The sequence below is a fragment of the Festucalex cinctus genome, chromosome 5 (genome assembly GCF_051991245.1).
Source record: "Festucalex cinctus isolate MCC-2025b chromosome 5, RoL_Fcin_1.0, whole genome shotgun sequence".
In the NCBI taxonomy this organism is placed as follows: Eukaryota; Metazoa; Chordata; class Actinopteri; order Syngnathiformes; family Syngnathidae; genus Festucalex; species Festucalex cinctus.
Genome location: NC_135415.1, coordinates 14896398 through 14916993, shown reverse-complemented (window position 1 = coordinate 14916993; position 20596 = coordinate 14896398). Strand labels below are relative to the sequence as shown.

At 39.0% G+C, this 20596-nt stretch overlaps 3 protein-coding genes across 4 annotated transcripts; 1 reads left to right on the top strand and 2 right to left on the bottom strand.

The window, feature by feature from the left end:
• The first annotated feature begins 134 nt into the window (after positions 1-134).
• LOC144018550 (ras-related protein Rab-27B-like) lies at positions 135-7803 on the top strand. Its single transcript, XM_077520800.1, has 6 exons — positions 135-409; positions 1735-1900; positions 2304-2389; positions 2821-2924; positions 3701-3824; positions 4212-7803. The coding sequence occupies exons 2-6, from the start codon at positions 1748-1750 to the stop codon at positions 4390-4392; spliced, it is 648 nt and encodes a 215-aa protein (XP_077376926.1). The 5' UTR covers positions 135-409; positions 1735-1747; the 3' UTR covers positions 4393-7803.
• A 994-nt stretch (positions 7804-8797) lies between these two features.
• LOC144019318 (alpha-N-acetylneuraminate alpha-2,8-sialyltransferase ST8SIA3-like) lies at positions 8798-13694 on the bottom strand. The gene is made up of 4 exons (XM_077522300.1): positions 13253-13694; positions 12524-12646; positions 11182-11739; positions 8798-9435 (listed from the first exon to the last, which is right to left on the bottom strand). Exons 1-4 carry the CDS (start codon positions 13399-13401, stop codon positions 9153-9155), a joined length of 1113 nt encoding a protein of 370 aa, XP_077378426.1. The 5' UTR covers positions 13402-13694; the 3' UTR covers positions 8798-9152.
• A 256-nt stretch (positions 13695-13950) lies between these two features.
• On the bottom strand, positions 13951-20184 carry LOC144019319 (cyclin-G1-like). 2 transcript variants are annotated; one of them, XM_077522302.1, is made up of 8 exons: positions 20028-20184; positions 19577-19694; positions 19366-19497; positions 17747-18000; positions 16263-16341; positions 16097-16195; positions 15004-15206; positions 13951-14855 (listed from the first exon to the last, which is right to left on the bottom strand). In XM_077522302.1, the coding sequence occupies exons 2-8, from the start codon at positions 19691-19693 to the stop codon at positions 14765-14767; spliced, it is 975 nt and encodes a 324-aa protein (XP_077378428.1). In that variant the 5' UTR covers position 19694; positions 20028-20184; the 3' UTR covers positions 13951-14764. The 2 variants fall into 2 exon arrangements, with proteins under 2 accessions (XP_077378428.1, XP_077378427.1); XM_077522301.1 differs by lacking the exon at positions 20028-20184 and having other exon boundaries at positions 19577-19792.
• Between the last annotated feature and the right edge of the window lie 412 nt (positions 20185-20596).

Below are 20596 nucleotides of genomic sequence, written 5' to 3'. Positions count from 1 at the left end.
GGATTCCCCTTGTTTATAGAATGTATATAAAAAGGAAGAAAAAGTGGAATTTAGGAATCATTATTAAACATTAATAACTTTATTAATATTTTTAACTGTCATAAAGTAAATCACCTGACAGGCACATTACCATCTTCTGGGTAAAATACATTTCTGTCATTACTATTGAATTAATTGGATTCTTCATATTGCTACTTGGTTTGTCATCACAGTTTTGTGCTGCAGGTACAGCTAATCGTCTTTTTTTTTCTTTTCCCCCAGCTCCCTTGCAGAAGAAAATTCTCACACAACCCAAGTTGCTCCACCCTTGAATCGCATGTAAGGGAGGTTTGGGGAATACTGCACGACTGCGGAATGAGCTACAGGGCTGCAGGGCGGATGGACGCAAGAGCTGCTTCCAGACTTGCTGGTGAGACCATAATTTCATATGCTTCTCATTAATTAGGATTTATGACTGATGAAACTCTTACCGACAATCAAATTGGTGCAAATGGCAAGTTTGCATCCGAGTCCATCATGTGGCACTTTTTATGTAGATGAAATCAGATGTGTGTCCAGTGCAACTGCACACGTGGATGCTCAGGTTGCACTAATCCAACATATACGTCATAAAAAGGCGACAAACGTGAGTCATGAAAGACAGTCGTGAAAAGCAATGGTGATTAGAGGAGCAGAAAATAGTAAGTTGTGTGAAAGAAAATGGTTTAGAACTGAGAAATGTATGTGGGGACTGGTCAGTTAAAGGTTTGGTTTGATTTATTGAACATGTAAATGCAATACAAAAAATAAAATAGAAGTGAAAGAAAAAAAGGAAAATATGTATTAGTAGCCAGAATTTACATGTTCAAAGGAAGTAGGAAGAAGTACAAGAACTTATCTTTGAAAGAACAAAATCTTTTAAATTGCCACAAATTCTTGGAGTTTATCTTGACTCTTCTTTATTTGCCACATTTCTTGCTTACCAAAACATTGAAAGCAGTGCTGGAAGTTGTTCTCGCACCACCATAATAAAGGGGAAATTGAGTCCAAATATACAATAAATACAATAAATATACTATGCAATAAATATCTCTAAAGACATTATTATGTAAAATATTGGGTTTAATGTGGAATATGAATTAGGCAGCAAAAACTACCTGTTTTTAATCCATCTCAGGGGGCGGCCATTTTGTCACTTGTTGTCGGCTGAAAATGACATCACAGTTGCTCAGGCAACAACCAATCGCGGCTCATTTTGTTAATTTTACATGACCAAACTTTTATTTTATGTTCTAAAACTTTTTTTTTTACATGAGTACGTTTGTAAAAATACAAGATAAAAATGACATGATATTTTATTATAGTTTTCGCATTATCAATATGAGCTTTCTGCTGCTGCAATTTAGCTATGGTTCCTTGCTTTGGAAAGGGCTAGCTTTCATCATCGGGATATCTTCTTGATAAAAGCTATAACACAACAAGACTTGACTCTGTTATTATATGCCTTGGGGGCCTCTCAGCCAAATTTGATTGGCCACGCCGAGTTCGTTGACCCATCAGGAAGTGCCGACGTGCAGTCCATAAAAGGGGTTCTGTCTCCGAAAAACAGGAGAAGTAATCACTCCTTTGACTACTCATGCGGCGCTGAGGCCGAGTCATGTGTTCGTCGCGCTCTGATCATAGCATTAAGACGCTGCGTTAAGCCCATTTCAACCTTTTTTTTCCCCCCCACCACCTTTTTCCTCCACATGGCAGGCTGAGCAGCACCATGGCCGAGTGGGACTACGACTATCTGATCAAGCTGCTGGCACTGGGTGACTCGGGCGTGGGCAAGACCACCTTCCTTTATAGGTACACCGACAACAAGTTCAACCGCAAGTTCACCACCACAGTGGGTATTGACTTCCGGGAAAAACGGCTGGTGAGTGATGCTATTTCTGCCGTTTCGTGTGTTCAATAAAATTTCATTTCGCTCAGGTATTGTAATGTACAGACGGTTATTTTATTTTATTTTTTTTCCCCCATTTTTGCTTATTTTACTGCATTACGTTTTTAAATAAGAACAGATCCTGACATTAGTATGAAAAATAAATGTATTTTTATATTTGAATGCATATAATATCCACTCATTTACTGAGCCACTTATTCTTCATAAGGGTCGCAGGGTTGTTGGAGCCTATCCCAGCTGGCTTTGGGCAGTTGGCGAGGTGCACCATGAACTGGTTGCCAGCCAATCGCAGGGGCAAAATATTAAAATTATATTACCGTATATATTACAGTATAATATAATTTAAATGTTTTTTTGTTTTTTTTAAATCCATCAGATGTACACAGGGACAAATTCCGATGAGGCAACAGAAAAGAACTTCAGAGTCCATCTTCAACTGTGGGATACGGCCGGACAAGAGAGGTACATATTAATCCGGAATATCACACATCCTGTAGGGAAGAGAGACTTTTTTTTTTATTTTATTTTTTATTTATTTTTTACATTTAATAAATTCAAAATGTTATAAAAACATCGAATCAAAATGTATAAGCGCAAAAAATGCATATTGTGTTTAATATTTATTAAAAGTAGATGTAAAATATATATTTTAAAGAGTATTATATATTTAAATTAAATTTATAATATTTTAATTGAATTGATGTAGTATTACATCCAAAATTCTAAATTAAATATTTAATAAAATATGAAAGAATGATTTTATCGAAATTAACAACTAAATTTAACAAATTAAAAATAAAGTAATCCATCAAAGTTAAATATAAAATAAAATTGCATGAATGTCAAACAGGTAAAATAATTACTCACTTTTTTTTTTTTTTTCTTTCCCCCAGATTTCGCAGCCTTACGACAGCCTTCTTCCGAGATGCCATGGGCTTCCTGCTCATGTTTGACCTGACCAATCACCAAAGCTTCCTCAATGTCAGGAACTGGATGAGTATGTGACAACACATGCCCACCATGTGGACATAAATATTAAGTTACACCTCTTAGTGCCTAAATTATCTTTCTTTTTCATCTTATCAACATATTTGGGACATTTGTATATTTCCAACTGTGCGGGAACATCTTGGGGAGGATCCATGTTTTGTTTTGTTTTTTTCAGAATGTTTATCTTCAGTGACTACAGCTAAATGTAATAGAGTTATCAACAATGTTCTGAGTCAATCAACTGTTAATTGGTAGAAACCATCTCAGTTAACTCATTGACTGCCATTGACGGAAAAAGACGTCAAATAATGGATTTTTGCTGGGCTGGCAGTGAATGTGTTAAACACAAAGTTCCAATATATTTTGTGATTACATTGCAGCATCCTTTTTTTTTTTTTTTTTAACCTTTTAAGGCAAATTTTGCTTAAAAATCTGTCAATTTTGGTTACATCTCATCTTAACTCATTGACTGCCATTGACGGAAAAAGACGTCAAATAATGGATTTTTGCTGGGCTGGCAGTGAATGTGTTAAGAACCAACTAGCTGCCTAAATGGGCTGCAGAGCAACTCATTACACGTCATCAAAGCATGTTTTGTGACAGTGACTCCATCGCAAAGCAATGGAATCATTAATGGCATTTGCTACTTGATAACTTGCGGTTGATTCCGAATCGACAGGCTGAAGAGCAAGCAAAACACGTTTTGTATACCTTGTTCTACTAGTTAATGTTTTACTGTCTTGCCCATTGCCTTATGTCGCCGCTGAATGCCACTCTCTTCAGGTCAACTCCAGGCAAACGCATACTGCGAGAGTCCCGACGTGGTCCTGGTGGGCACCAAGGCCGACCTCCGGAGCATCAGGGACGTGAACGCTAGGCAGGCCCGAGATTTGGCCGACAGATACGGGTCTGTCTTGTAAATACATCTGTCGCAGACATTTCTTGAACTATACATTCTATTGGCATGCAGTTGTCAACTAGTGTGTAGATATCAAGGGTATTATGTAAACTAACCACAGGGGTGTGCTAGAGAGCTGTTTTAGCAGATGGATGGCTAGATAATCGCTGTCAATGCTGTGAATGGGCGATGTAAAATGAATTTGAAATTGTATGAAACTGTCCTGTGTGCATGGTTAAAATTACTACTGTAGGCAATTATAAATCTATTTAGAGGGGCATTTTCACTATTCGTGGCAAGGCTCGGTCCCTATCTATTTTACAGTATTATTGAACTAATATGTCTGTCAGGCTTTATTTTTAATTTATAAAAATCCCAATGTTTTTCCCCCCCGAGCATCCCCTACTTTGAAACGAGTGCCGTGACGGGCCAGGGTGTGGACAAGGCGGTGCAGACCCTGCTGGACATGGTGATGAAGCGGATGGAGCAGAGTGCGCCACCGGCCGAGCACAACGGCGGCGGTAGCGCGGCAGGGGTGACGCAGGAGGTTGCCCTCTGGAGGAGGTGCGCCTGCTGACATCGCGTCCGACGTCACGGGACACTTTATTAGGTACATGATGTCCAATGAGAGAAAATATAAGCGCTACGTTAGGAATAATGCTTATTGTATTGTCGCTCATTGGATGGTGTGGGGTGTACCGAATGAAGTTACAGTCTATTTTTTACCATAAAATTTCAGTTAACAATTTTTAAAAATGAACATGAATTTATAAAACTGCATCAATTTGCTGTAGCACTTATACTCATTAGGAAAGTGTTTTAACTGGAGCCTGTTACAGTCTTAGTGGGTGACTAGCATCATTGCGCATTAGCTTCATAGCTAGTAGCTACAAGAGTTAGTAAGCGTCTTGGCTAAGGCGAATGAAGACAAATACTTTTGAATGTTAGTTTGCTCTTGCGATATTTACACAGATGACAAAATTTAAAAAAAAAGTTGCCAACGCTGGTTACTTAGTATTTTGGGGAGGAACAACAGATAACTGCACTTAGCTAGCTAACTGTTTGAATTCTAGTGTAATCTCTACACCAATTAGCATTGCCAGATAATTAGCTTATGCCTGACGGAAGACCACATTTCCCATGAGGACAAGCGCATTGTGTCGTTTTTGAGCTCACGCCAGCGAGCGACAGCTGGGCCAATATTGATCATTCACTGACTGTCCTTTTATCCGGGTAGCTTCCCTTTTCCTTTTTTATCGCCTCAGACAAAAAAAAAAATGTTTTGCAGCTTCTAGCAGGAAGAAGTAATCGCGCGTCGACATTCAAATTGACTTCTCTCTTAACAAATGGGGAAAGGGGGAAGTGACGTATGCCATAATGCAGTCAGCACATTTGTAGTTTTTTGTGTGGCAGAGTTGCTCCTCAAAGTTGCTTAGTGCCTGTAAAAATGATACAGACCTCCTCAGGCCATGGCAAAGGTAGCATTCTACTAGTTTTAAGTCAATGTTTTATCAGAAGAGTTGTCAAAATATTTTATTAAGGTTGAAAAGTTCCTTAGTGCTACTTTAATGTCAAGATAAAAAAAAAATCCCTGAATTATTGATAGATTACAAAAAAACTGAAAGCATTACCAAAGCCGAAATAATTAGCATCATCAAGAAAAAAAAAATCTCACAATGATCTTTGCATTTAGATAAGTGTTTGGATTATTGCATGTTGTTGAACTATTACCCTACAGTTCGTAACTGTAGATAATAGCCCTAGTTAGCATCACGGCTAAGGCTACTGCTGTTCTATGTTGGTTTTCTCTGGTAATATTTACATTAGCCTGCCTTTTTGTTAGATTATTAAAAAGTTCAGCATTAATTAACACTAACTGGTTAGAATCTTGGAAATTGCAATTAGCACATTTCAGTACATGTATTCTTTTATATGTTTTGCATATTTCTTTTTTTTTTTTTTTTAAGGTAAAGCCATTGTTTGCTTCATTTGGAATAAAAAAATACAGGTTTTTTTTGTTTGTTTGTTTTATTGGACATATGGAGGCATTGATGACATATGGATCTGCAGGCACATATTTATCATAGAATATAATAAGACATTTAAATATACAGATGCTTTGGTCAAAACAACCCCAGCAGGTATTGATGACTTTGTAAACGTGCCATGTTATTATGAATCCCACTTGATTTGCTCCAGCTGCAATATTATTGGCTGTCGCATCCAGTCAGGACATGCCCAAGGCTACAAAGATGAAACAAGATCACCGTTCCAAAAATGTGTATCCATGCGAAACTGTCCCCAATTGCCTAAACTGGTCAAACAAAAAATAAATAAATCGATGTATCACATTTATACAAAATAGAAACAATGAAGTTGGTTAGGGTTACATATTGCCTGTAGAGATGTGTCATACCTCATTGGGGCAGCCAGTCAGAATGTCAAGTGGGAGTCATATTAACGCATATATGACACATGTCCGTACGCCTCTGTGTAATTGTGTTAGTCATGCAACGGAGCAAAAAAATATAAGAAACTATCAATACTGTTGTTTCTGTGTTATGTACAGACAGGTGGCAAATAGGTCATATGAGCTTATGAGACATTCACATTAGCTTACTTACTACTTTCCTTTTCTTCACGTCATTGATTTGAACACACAAAAAGGAATTTACTCTTATTCCTGGATTACAATCGTTAGAGATTCTATTATCGTGAACATTCGTATTTCGTCTAAAAATGCCAAGAATGTCTTTGGGGGAAATTGTCAAGAATGGCACACAGAGTGAGGACCTTCACCAAGTCCGAATATTCTAAAACACTGCACGGTTTGGCCTCGACACAAGCAGACTAACTATAAAAACGAACATTTCCTCAAATAGTTGTCTGAAGACTGGCATAATATAAGAAATCTGTGAGTAAAATATTGTGATTTTTTTTTTCCCCCAGTGCCAAAACCTTGTGTTTTCAGACATAACTCATGCTTTTTTTTTTTTAATGGCATTTTAATTTGTCATTTACAAGATAATCCAAGATTATTTCCCTCAAACACATTCTTTTCGGCGTACATTCCAAATGTGCTGACAGCCAGACGTCCAGGCTCAGTTAGCATCTTGTACCCGTGACATCAATTACATGGAGTAATACAATAAATAGCCTCTCGTCTGAAAAGACAAAAAACACTTCTGTTTGGGAAAGGATTCCAAGGAACAAAAACGAAAAATTAATTTGAGCGCGCTCACGACATCCGGTCCCATGTCGCACAGTCATGAGGCACGCGTTCATGTGCCTTTCAGCTTTTTTTTAAGACCACCAATGGATGACTTGCTTGGGGTGTCCCATTCCTAATGAAATCACAGCCAAAACAATATGGGAAAAAAATAATAAATAAAGCAGTTCTGCGTGTGGTTTGGTCCCGTTCGGACTATACAGCAGGAGTATATAGAAAACGGTTTGAGCATTTAGTCGACATCCTCTTCAACCAGTCTGGATTACTTTTCACCCAGCAGTTTTTTTATGAGTGTAAAGCTGGATAACAAGGATATGGAATACATATTCAAATGTGTTTCCATAGGAGTAGTATGTTATTATTTATACAAAGTGGTGACTTTCCTGGAAATTCCTGAAAATCGCAGTCAACAATACAAAGCAATGTACCCCGTTTAAAGAAGATTCTAGAAAAGGATTCTAAAAGATTGTTAGTGCCTTTGGCATGCATCTGAGTGGAGCATGCTCTCATAACAAGATGCAGCAAGTTTCTGCTTAATGACACGAGGCAATAAAATCTCTCATAATAGTGTTTGAATTTTTTTTAGATGTAGATACTGTAGTTGAAGGGTGCTGTGGTGAAAGTGAAATTTAACACTTGTGTTCAAAATGTCGCAGTTTCTTAGGATTTTAGCCACGCTAGTTAACGCATCGTTACTCCAGCAAATTCAGTCGCAAAAAGTCTGAATTTATTCGAGGAAAAAAAAGGTTGAGAAAAATTGTATTTCCACATAATAAAAATCCTAATCTTACGAAAATAAAGTTGTTGTTGTTTTTTGTCAAAATAGTCATTGTTTTGAGAATAAAGTCTAATTTTTGTAGACAAAAGTCACACTTTTATGAGAATAAAGTTATATATTTTTTCAACAAAATAGTCATAATATAGAAATAAATTTGATATATTTTTATGAGGAAAAAGTTGCACTGTTATATAAATTAAGTTGTGTAAATTTGTTTTGACAAAAGTGGAAACAAGTAATTTATGAGAGTAGTCATTCTTTTAGAAGGAAAAAAAAAAGGTCAGAATGCTACAAGGACGACAGATTTTTTTTTTTAAGAGTCATAAAGTTACGATAACGAAATCGTGATGTCACAGCAGTAATGTTGAAATTTTACCAGGGAAAAGTAGTAAACATGTAAAAAATTATGTCCACTCCATTAAAATTTTCTTTCTTGTAATATTTTGCTGTTACCTTGTCATTGCCACTTTATTCTACGACATTATTGCCGCAATATTATGAATTTCTCTTATGTTACATGTTTAAAGACATCTTATATTTTAGAAAGTGATACTAAACTTCACAATATTCGGTACAGAACTACAGTAACAATATCCTGTTTGTAAATATATATATTATGTTATATATATATATGTGTGTGTATATATATATATATATATATATATATATATATATATATATATATATATATATATATGATCTCTCTCTCTCTCTCTCTCTCTCTCTCTCTCTCTCTCTCTCTCTCTTTGTGAATTTATGGCTTTTCATTTGGAATGTTACTTATCAGTCCAAAACGTTTAGAATTGAGACACTTGATGTAAAAGTGTTGTAAACAAGAGTAGTGCAGATTGTCTGACAACTCATTTTGTGGCTAAAGAGGATTCCACGCCTGTGCGGATGCTTCCGATGGGATTTCAAAACACTGATCTAACTCCTTCCCTGAGATTAGGCAGTGATTTATTTATTTTTTTTAAATTTAACTAAAAGCCAGAATTTTAAAACACAATTCCAGAAGCTCCAAAGTCCAACAATAGTTCTGTTAGAACCACTTAGTTCTGTTTTACTGTTGTAGGTTTTGTGAAAGCTAATGAGTGTCATACTATTTCCATTTTTTTTTTTTGTTATGGCAAAACTTAGCTTTGTCCTTGTGGAGGTTCCACTGTGTTTGCCATATGCTGAAAGGAGCGTCACGGAGGCGAATGACTGGAATACTTAACACAACAATACCAAAACCGAACGAGATGGACGTGTGGAATGAGAGCTCGGCATGCGGAATCCGGGCACGACGTAATGCGCAGAACCCCCCTCCCCCTGTGATGGCCCCCCGCATCTACGTGCAATGCGTCAGACTGAGTTTGGTGACGCCGTCCCGATGCAGCCGGTAGAGCAGCTTGAACTCGCTGGGTAGCTGGTGGGTCTCCTGCCATTTCGTGGTGAACTTGGTGCCCTTCTTGTCGTAGTAGTGGTACGGCAGGTCCTTACCCGTGTTGGGGTCCCAGCCAAAGGGCCAGAAGCCGTACAGGTGGATCTCGTCACACATGGCCGACGCCAGGGTGTACATGAGAATGCCGGTGCTCAGGCGCTTGGGGGAAAGGTTCTTTGTCTTCCAGTACCTGTCCAACAGGACAACAAAAGACAACACATAGCACAATATTTCCCTTAACTCATTGCTCCCTAATCACGATATAGAGATTCTGAATGCTAGCACTGCTTGAGTAATCAGGAGACTCTACATTAGCATGGCATTCAAATCCGTCAGGGTCTCACCGCCCAGTTTTGAATCCTTGCTAACGAGTGAAAAATTTCCCAGAACTTCGCGGTTTACTTGTTTGTAGTCTCACTGATACTCATGTTATGATTCAAGTAAGGAGCAGAGGTGGCTGTGGAAGACTTTACAACCTGAAATTCAATTGCTGCTAGCATTTATGCTAATGAGGGAATCTAGAAGCACTTTCACAGGTTGTTGTGGCCGCCAAGCAGTCCTTTATGAGGAGCAGAGGAGGTTGTGGCAGACTTTACAACCTAAAATTCAATTGCTGCTAGCGTTTATGCTAACGATAGAATCTAGAAGCACTCTCACAGGTTGTTGTGGCCACCAAGCAGTCCTTTATGCCCCATTTTTGTTGTGGCAAACTTTATAACCTGAAATTCAATTGCTGCTAGCATTTATGCTAATGATAGAATCTAGAAGCACTTTCACAGGTTGTTGTGGCCACCAAGTAGTCCCTTATGCCCCATTTTTGGCCGAGTGGTTAAGGCGAAGGACTAAAACTCATCGGGGTTTCCCCCATTAGGTTCTAATCTTGCCAGCAATGTTGAGAACTTTCCAGAAAGTTGTAGTATGGCTTCCTCCGCAGTTCTTGCATTCCAGCAGTGTTTCTCAATTCCTGTCCTCAGACCCCCCTAGCCAGCCTGTTTTCCATGTCTCCCAATTCCCAATGCAGCAGATTCCAATGACAGCTAATCAGCCAGCTCTGGAGAAGCCTGATAAGGATCGTAACCTGCGTTGCAATTGGGAGACATGGAAAACAGGCTGGCTAGGGGGGCCTGAGGACCGGAATTGAGAAACACTGCATTACAGGTTGTTATGGCTGAGCAGTGTTAGGACAATTGAGTTGAAATTCACTGAGATCTTCTGGCATTTGGTTTAAATCGGGCCAAGAGCAGATGAATTTCCCGGAATCTTGCGTTTTTCCACTTGAGTTAGCACTGCTAACTTGAATCATGGGGCTTGAATCATTGCAACGGATAATATTTCTGGAACTTCTCCTTATACTTGTAGCTGTCTAGGCTACTTCAGTTAGTGCTAGCATTTATGCTAATGGTAGCATCAGATCTAGAAAAGATTTCACAGATTGATGGAGCCGAGCGGTTATTAAGGAGATGGACTGGAAATCCATCCAGTTCTCCTCACACAGGATCAAATCCTCTCAACGGAGACTACTGACAATGCCGAGATGACGTAACTAGTCAAAATGGCGGTCAATTCGGTGAAAGGAATCTCTCCGCTGATTGAAAAGCATTGGACTTTGGATCATTGTAATTTAAATTTGTGAGCATTATTTTAATTTCAAAATTAATGAAATGTCATTTGACTACAGTAACAATATTCCTGGTTTGTATGCTAATCACAGGTAAAAGCAATAAAATGTGCCATTTGTTTTCACCGTATAAAGGAAACGTTTGCATTGTTTCGTTGTGGAAATATCAGAAATGGCCAAATGTTCGGAATTGTCAATTCTCATCGAATTGTTTTGTTTTTCCTCTTGATTTACTGGGTTGTGTATAAAAGGCATCTTCTGTTACATCTCTCGTACAGTTTAGAAGTATATTCATAATTAACAATCTTGCGGTCTTACTTGTTGACGTCGTGCATGATGTTTCCAGGCCAGGCCAGCTCCACCTTTAGCTGGCCCTTGTGCTCCACAAAGAAGTCCACCAGGGTGCGAGTGACGGTAGCTGACGTATGTAAGAAGAAGGCTGGGATCCACAGGATGGCGCCTTCTAGCTTCTTCAGGTGCAGGAAGAAGTTGTTACGGTCCTGGATGGTCAGCAGGTTGTTGTAGTACCTCTCCAGGATGCTGGGGTTGAAAGTGGTCAGGTTGGTCTTGCGACCCACGTCCTTCGCGTACACCTCGGTCGGTGCGAAGTTGCAACGGAAGACGAAGTCGGCGCGATCGATCTCGGAGCCGCACTGGCTGCCCGTCAGGATGCCGCTGTTGCCCACCACGGCGCACGTGCCGTAGTGCTTGTCCAGGATGGGCGAGGCGTCGGGCAGCAGGGACTTGAAGTTGTTGCTGATGGAGAACACATACTTGTGGCTGGAGTAGTCGAAGTGCATCAGCTGGCCCACGCGGACGCTGCTTTTGGTCAGAGAGAAGTTGTGCGGAATGTCGATGAAGTTGAAGATGTCCTTCCTGACACAAAAGTGCGGAGGCTTGTTTATTGGTCCCCCTCCAGGTGAGCATTTTATTTATTAGCACTTCGCCACAAAATGCGTAAACAGTGACGAGGGAAATCGTAAAGCTCTCTATTGTCATTGCAAAGATTGACTAATATATTTACTGCATCTTACTGAGTCAGTTGTGACAGTGAAATTCTTCTTCATATGCGTATCTATCTCTGTATTATACTGCCCCCAGGTGGCCAGTGTGTGCACACCAGAAGGACTAGTATAATGTCATTTAAAATCAAGCCAAAAAAAATGGCAACGGTTTAATTATTTACATTCTATTTAATGACATCATTAAAGCATGTTTTGACAAGGAACAATATGAAAGAGTGAGATTTTTCAGATACCAAAAAATATATATTTTGGGGGGGGGCTGGAACAGATTAAGGATATTTCTATTCATTTCAATAAGGAAAGATGATTTGAGATACAAGCGTGGTGACAAAATAATTGAAACTCCTACCTCAAGGTATCAATAGTTATGTAAATACTTCCAAACTCAAATGTTTTCTACTCTGCAGTCGAAGTAAAGTAATTGACCTCATTTTTCCAATTACTTATGTATTATCCCACATGAACGCAAACATCAGTCCAAGGGGGCTTCCCTCCCAGACGGGTCTAAAGCCGGAATGTCCCCCGTAATTCTTCCAGTCTGGGAATTCTCTCACATCTTTTTCATTTCCTTTGGCCTCGGTGAACAAGGCCACAATCAAATCGGCCCCCACCGATACAAAACGTCTTTATCTTACCTCTGTTGGAAAAAGGCAGTCTTGTTGAATTTCCACTTGGTCGGCTTCCCCTGTAGCTCCTCGTTTAGGGCGTTGGTCAGCGGGATGAAGGAAGGGTCCAGGAAATTCATGGCGAACTGCGATCTGATGAGGACACATAGTTGGTGTGTAATTGTGTCAGTTACGTCTTCATCTGCTGCCATCTCTAAAAATGACTAACCCGTTTGTAGTATTTTTGAAACAGTCTAATGAGATATAGTGCAAGAGCTTTCTCTAAAAATCCAGCCAGCTACCCCCCCCCCCCCCTCTCAATATTTAATTTATAGTTTCCCAAAACAAACAATAATAATAAATAAATAATCCAGCACGTTTTCTACTATGTTCATCCAAAAGTACCACATCTCAACATAATGCATGCTAGCCAAAGTACACGTAACAACTCGTGATCCACATCAAGCGCCTTCTCTATAACAGAATGGAGCTATAAAGTACTCGTGAGCCAAAGCATCATGTGCCCTCTGCAACCAATGAAAAATAACCCATTTTGAAACAACACACGTATAATATTTTTTTTTTAAATCTCCTGACTACGTATTATTTAGTAACATTATACACTAGTTCCACCTGCACTCAGACTAAGCGTGCATAAAAGGCAACCATGATGTTACATCCCCCACGCCCTCGCACCTCACCCTTCCACCTGGTCGCACCTTTCCCCACGCACGCACATCCTCGCTCATCATCACTCACCGGAAGCCCGCGTGGAACATGATCCTGGGGCCCCCGACGGGCGTCCCGAAGAGGCTGTCCTTGCGCAGGGACACGTAGCTGATGAGCGACAGGATGAGCACCGCCACGCATAGGATGATCAGACCCAGGGCGCGGGCCACGCGGACCATCTTGGCGAGGGGAGCGGCCTCACTCGGCGGTCGTCGTCGTCGTCGTTGTGGTGGTGGTGGTCGTCGTCCGGCCCAGCCTCCGCATCACCGCTGTCGCCGCAGCTTTTGCTTCTGTTTTCTTCTACCGCTGGTTCCCCGGCGCTCCGCGGCGGTTCATAGCCGGCTGCGGGAGTCCCTTTTTCGGATGCATGGTGAGGATGACTGTGGTGGGGATGGAGCTCTGATGGCTGTCATTCCCCCCCTTAGTGCTGCCTTCCTCTTCCTTCCTCCTCCTCCTCCTGCAGGCTTCATCAAGGAGATGGAGCCAGAGTGCGCGCGAGCACAAAACACGCACGCGCAGGAAAGCTAGTCCAATAACATAATGGAAGTGGGGGGGCTTTTGCTGCACATTAAACACGATTTATAGGGAGAATTTACCGCTCGAGACAATAAAAACGAAAAAAAAAACAAAAAAAACATAAACATAAAAAAGAAAAAACTCCAAATGTAACCCACAACATATAATGTTGAATAATAATAATTCTAAAAGATGAAATGTAACACATGAACTTTATTTATAAGTATTAAGATGACTCTAATCATGATGTACAATAATTTTGCATCGCTATTAAAAATGTAAAATCGGATTAAAAATACAATATAAATACTGAAACAATAAAAAAAAGAAACATATTTACTGTAGTTATATAGTGAAACCCATTCGGCTAATGTGGCCTCTGAAAAATTATACAGTTTTTAACACTTATTGAACTCTCACGTCAGAGTAGGTCCTCGAAGTGCGGCACCACTAGCGCGCACGAGGTCCCTCTAGCGGTAGTGCGGAAAAAATCTATGATTTTTTTTTTTTTTTTAAGGTGGTACTGTACTTTATTTAAAACGTTTGAGAACCACTGCAAAAAAAAACATCATTACAAGTATCATTTTTAATTTTAAAACAAACTAATTTGTGATACATTCAAATACTGTACATGAGACATCTCCCCTCACCTATTTTCAAATGTTAATATTTTTTAGCAAAATTAATTTAGTAAACAGTAAAAAAATAAAATATAATATAACCAATAACACAGCAGCGTATTCAATATGTAATTTTCATATTAATATGACCACATTAGAACATAGATTGCATTATTTTACATAATGCTACTGAGCATGTTGCTCACAGTCAACAGCAAGGTTTTTTTTTTATTTTTTATCTTTCTCACATGTATCTTGCACGAACACAAAGCTACCAAGCAACTGCCAAAAATATTGTAATGTTTTTTTTTTTGTTAGTTTTTTTTTTTTTTTTTGCATAGTTGAGAAAAATTCGCTAGGTGTGAAGCAAGTCAAAGTTGGAGTTGAAAAAACATGTCGATCCGCATCACAAATAGGAGGCGGAGAAGAAGGACCCTTCACCAACGCTGCCCAGAGAGCCGCACGGGCTGTCTTCACCGCTACTCGTGTCCTCCTCACTGCCACAAAAATGCAAATAGGTGAGGTTTTTTTTTTGGAAACCATGTTAAACCATTTATTTTATATTTTGATAATTTTAAAAATGGTAAAAAGCTCGACCTATCGGCATGCTACCTCACAGGTTATGAATAAAAGTGTCATGTTGACCTTAGTGTGCGTTCCCAGGTGTCCTCGGGTATAGTGGGCAGGCGGGGGGTGGCGCAGTGGGCGATGTGCAGACACTGCGCCGTCCTGCTGGACACCACCCACACCAGCTTCCTGCCGTCGGGCTTATGGCACAGAGCTGAGCGGTACTCGGTCATGCGTGTGGCCACCAGGTGCCGCCAGTGGCGCAGATCGGTGTCACCCACCTGCCGAAGAATGACAATGTAATAAATGGACACTGGGGTACGATATGGCCAGCTGCTCTCATCATGTCATTATGCAAGTAAGCACATGGAGTTGTTCTGAAAGATGCCAGCTTAGGAAAGAAAAAAAAAAAGAAAAGACCAGTACTGGTATTTGTAGATCACTGAATCAAGCAGAAAATAATGTAAAATATGTTCACAAAATATTCTAAAAATATATTCAACATTATGCAATACATAGTCATTTGGAAAAATATTGACAAATATTTTTTTTTCATGAAAAGAATGAAATCAAAACGTTTATTTTTTTTTAATGTTGAAAAAAAAAAAACCATTCTGCATGGGAAGAAAAGAAAACATTTTTCGTGATTTTGAAAAGTCGGCTATGTTCAAGATTTTGGAAAAAATGTGTAAAGTGTTTTAAAAAATAAAATCAGTAAATAAAAAAAAAAAAAAAAAAACATTTTTAAAAATCTTGGAATTAAAAAAAAAAAGAATGAAATGTTGAAAAAAGGACATTGACAAATGGAAATCGAAATAGAAAAACATAATACTAAATGTGCGATCGAAAATGTGAAATAAGTCAGAATTTGTTTTGTTTTGAAAATAATGTTTAACAAAAAATAAAAACACGTTAGAAAAAAGGTCCCTGAGAAATAATGTGATATGTTTAATTTAGGAAAAAATAAAAAAATAATAATTTTCAGGAAAAAAAAATCTAAAAATGTTTCAAAACAAATTTTTCAAGAAAAAACTTCACCAGATTTTTTTTTTTTTTTTTTTTTATGACAGAAAAAAATATTAAAAACATATTTTCAAATACAAGCTCATATCATCATTGGCCCACATTGAAACGTTATGTTCCAAACAGACAACATTTCACTGTGCCATACCTTTACGAGTCTTTGCAGCTGCTGCAGCATTTTGGACACGGCGGCACACTGCAGACTTTCAAACTCATGGGCGACAAGAGCGAGGGCCAGCACGGACGACTGCGGGGAAGAAACTTGGGTCAGCGGTAATCTCTCGTAAGGGCAAAGTGAGAGCGCGAGGGCTTACTTTTGCTTTGGAAAAAACAAGTTGACACAAGCAGGTTTTCAGATGAGCTTCCAGCTTCATGATACTTGGGATGTCTGCCCTTGAAAATAAAAAAATCAATATATACTGTAATTAAGAGTAGGGCTCGACCCATATGCTTTTTTTGAGGCTGAGGCCGATTATTGGCAGAAAAAAAAAATACTGATTACTGATTAATCTGCTTTTTATTTAAAAATACATACAATACATAAAATTAACCCCTTCCCCAATTCCTTTTCAATGGGTGCCACTTACGCACAAACTTTAGCTATTAAGATTCTCTGCTTTGAATGACAAGTCCATATAAAAAAAATTTTATAACGTACAGAAGGTTATTGTATAGATTTATGTGCCAATAATAAAACCATTCTTGTTTACAACTGCTGTAAAGTATTGACCTTTTCTTTTATAATTTTTTATCTTGTGTTATTTTCACAAGTCTTGGGACTTATAATATAATCTAACTTGAAAAGACAATGACAAAATCAAAACAATAAGAAAGTTAATAAGAATAAACTAAAAATAATAGCAACTGAAAAAACAGTAAGAACAAATACAGACTGTTCTCGTATGTTTTGGCCTCTTGGGGGCAGTGTGAGCCGTGCATCCATTGGGGTACACACTTAAAGTGAGTACAGAATAAAGCTGCGTTTGAATTCTATTAAAATAACTAGTTACTCACACATTGGGAAGAATTTGTGCCTTTACGTAGTGTTATCTCATCTGTGGGTATGTATGTGTTCCCACAAGATATGTGTGTGGATATTCGTTTTTTGAAGGAGAAACACACCCGAAGTTGATGCTAACTTCCTGTTACCGCTAGGCTAGCGATGTTTTAAAAAAGAAGCATATTTTGTATTTCAATATACAGCGGATGTAATTATTATTGTTGTGTATGTAGTTTTACTATTAACTCAAACTGTGGTGTCATTAAACAGCTTAAAGGACCCTTAAGGATAACAGAATAATCTGAAAAACAGGCCACACACTTGCTAGTTGGTAATGCTACGCAAGCAAAATGGTGCATTCAGGGTACTTTCACAGCGTCGGAAACTTCGTTTTTTTCTTTCGAAAACGTTTTAAGGGCAAGATAACCGGCCATTTGGCCCAACTGGCCGATGTTTGAAGGCCAACAATCAGCCGATTATAATCGGCTGCCAATGAATTGGTCGGGCCCTAATTTTAAGAGTATGAAGAAAAGGCAGAGAAGGCCCCCAATTAAACTCCAATAATACTCATTCCCACAGAGCAAAGATGAATATCCAGTATGCCTGTGAGTAGGACCAGAAATTTAAACTGAATAATTTCACTCAATTCACACACAAAAAAAACAAACAGAGATGTCTACTTTTGCAATTTAAACTCTCTATGTTTTTATATGGTGTTTCTATAATCTGCTCTGGAATGTATCCACAATAAACGGTTCTCTGTGCACCAGACGAGTAAATAAGGACGTGCTTGCTTACCCCTCATCGCCGCACACGGCACTCAAAGCTGAGTAGTAGAGTTGCAGAAAGGTGAAGGCCGTCACCGCGGGGGTCTCGGGCGCCAGCTTCTGGGCCACGACGGTCTCCATGCGGCGCAGGTCCGAGGCGGTGAACTTGCTGTGGCTGATGCGGATGAGCTCCCGGCCGGGCGCCACGTCTTTGGCCGCTTCCGTCGCGCCGGCCGCCAAGTGGAGGCAGCACACGGACAAGCACGCCACTTGTTTGGGCTGAACCTGTCACAATCCCCACGGAGGCGACACGTCGGTCTCGTGATAGCACGCTAAAGCAGCGCGGTATTTCCAGGAGGTAGGTCATCTTGGAAACTGACGTGCAGTGACGCCTTGACATACGAGTGACAGCATATTCTGATTACGGGATTCATTGGCCGATTCGTTAAAACTAGGGGTGACAAAATTAGTGCATTAATTTTGAGTTATAATTCTTTTAACGCCACTAATTTTTTTCACACGTGATTAATGAGCGCCCCTTACTTGGAAAGCCTGTACTGGGGGAATTCCAGTCACAACGCAGCAGTCCACGTAAAAATTTAGCAGTAATAAATTTAACTAGACTACAGTGCAATTTCTGGAGAAATTGTGTGGGAATGCTGAGAGCTGAATGCTAAGATTTGCATGTAGAATGCTTCAACCGATGTTATGCCGATTTTAAATGACAAATGAGAACTGGTAGTGAACTGATACCAATACCTGGTATTGATACTTGCCCATACCTAATGTTTTGGTTTGTTTCTTTGAAAAACAATGATCAACATTTTCGCCTATTTTCTGACATATTATGGACCAAATCAGTCAGCGAATCACAATCAGTTTATGATTGTGCATTTTCTGTAACTGTCCATTTGAAATAACGTCTCGTTTGTGAATCATTAGGACATCTCTAACCCTAAATATATATTATATATATATATATATATATATATATATATATATATATATATATATATATATATATATATATATATATATATATATATATATATATATATATATTATACAATTCATTTTATTTTATTTCTTAACACATTAATTAATTATTAAAATAATCGTTAGCTGCACCCCCAGAGAGCAGTAGAAAGTCAGATTTGGCATTCAAAACCTGCTTGCAAACAGTTTGTTGGTCAACAGAGTCTGTTCAGAGATTGACTGCATCTCCGTGTTAACTTCCTTGGAGATCAAGTAAGCGATTTTGTGGAATAACCCACAAGCCAGTTGGACCGCTGTTATTGTTGTTGGACGAAACGGTTCCTAATATTTGGATTCTCAATTCAACTCACATCTAACCTTATTCAATTAAGTTAGATTTTTAATAGCTTTTTTTAAATTATTTTTTATTATTGGTTTTATATATATTAAACAAATATATGATAAAAACTATTCTGTTTTCCTGCTCAAGTGCAAGAAGTAGTGTTCAACATTTTTTTTTCACTTGTATGACAGCTAAGAATTATATATTTATATCAAAATTGTAAAAAAGGGACTTAGTGCAATTTGTTTGGGGTTTTGTTGGGCCAAAAAGTTTGATTGATGGACAGATTAATTCAGTTCCCAATGCTTCCAATGTGTTGTTGACTGTCTTACCTTCATAACTGTGAGAAATCGGTCGAACAGATTGACAGCCCGGACAAACGTTTGCGTGCTGTAGCCGAAGAAGCTGGTCAGACCCCACAGCTCCTCCACTCGGGCGTCTCTGCATTTGGCCGACACGCTGCTCTGAACATTGGAGGTTATATTTGCTTTTCTTGGGAGAGCAAACACCGCAAAGAGCAAAAAAAGTGGGTCGGTGGGTTACCTCAGAAGACTCCATCGTCTTCAAACCAGACTTGCTGGGAAAAAAGTTGCCCTCCCGTGCACAGCAGGACTTCAGCTCCTTCACCAGGGCCTTGTCAAGTCCTCCATGGTCCCTCATCCTGGAAAAGAACATCCTTTTAGCGCGCTAAGATTCATGCAAAAACACACAAGTGTTTGTACGTGTATGAGGGCTGGAGCAGCTCTTTAAATCTCTGTTAGCAGGCCACTCCTGCTGGGTGTCATGTATCACTCACTGAACGACCCCCCTTAAAATTTAAAAAATAAAAATAAAATAAAAAATACAAAATAAATCCTCAACGTACATTGTTTAGCACATAATACCATATGCATTACAGAAACAGCAGCGTAAACAAAACCAGAATTAAAAATATATCTGCAATGTAAACAAAGTTTCAAAGGTCGTCGAAATGCAAAAAGGTTCAATTATTTACCTCAGATAAGGATGCGTCTCCAAGTGTAAACATTCAAGAACACACGTGCATCGTTAAAAAGTTGATTATGGTCGTAAAAACATTACTACGCGTGAGAGGGCCTGCCGGACGAAGTAAACAACCGCTGATAGTTTGGTCAACTACGATACCCATCATGCACCGCAGTGACAAAAAACGGAAAACAAATAGTGAACTCTCATCGTTCCCGCATGAAAGCGTTTTTATTATTATTATTTTTTTTTATTTTTTTTTTCAAGAGTAACTTATGGGGGCCGTGATGAAATGTATTATTAGCTGATGGATTTCTTTCATTGTTTTCCGTTGTAAAATAGCTTGCCAATTAACACCAAAAGAAGATTATCGATGAAATGATTACAGTAAATTTGGCTTCAATTGCTTGGCTGTTATTGTCATGCAAGGTTGGGGAAAAAAAACATACAGAGCAGATTATGCATTAAGAGCTAGGGAAACTTGAGTAATCAGCAACAAATCGTAGGTCAAGTTTCTGGCACAAGGTGGCGGTATAGTTGATGAATGCATTGAGGCGAATCATCCATCCATCCATCCAT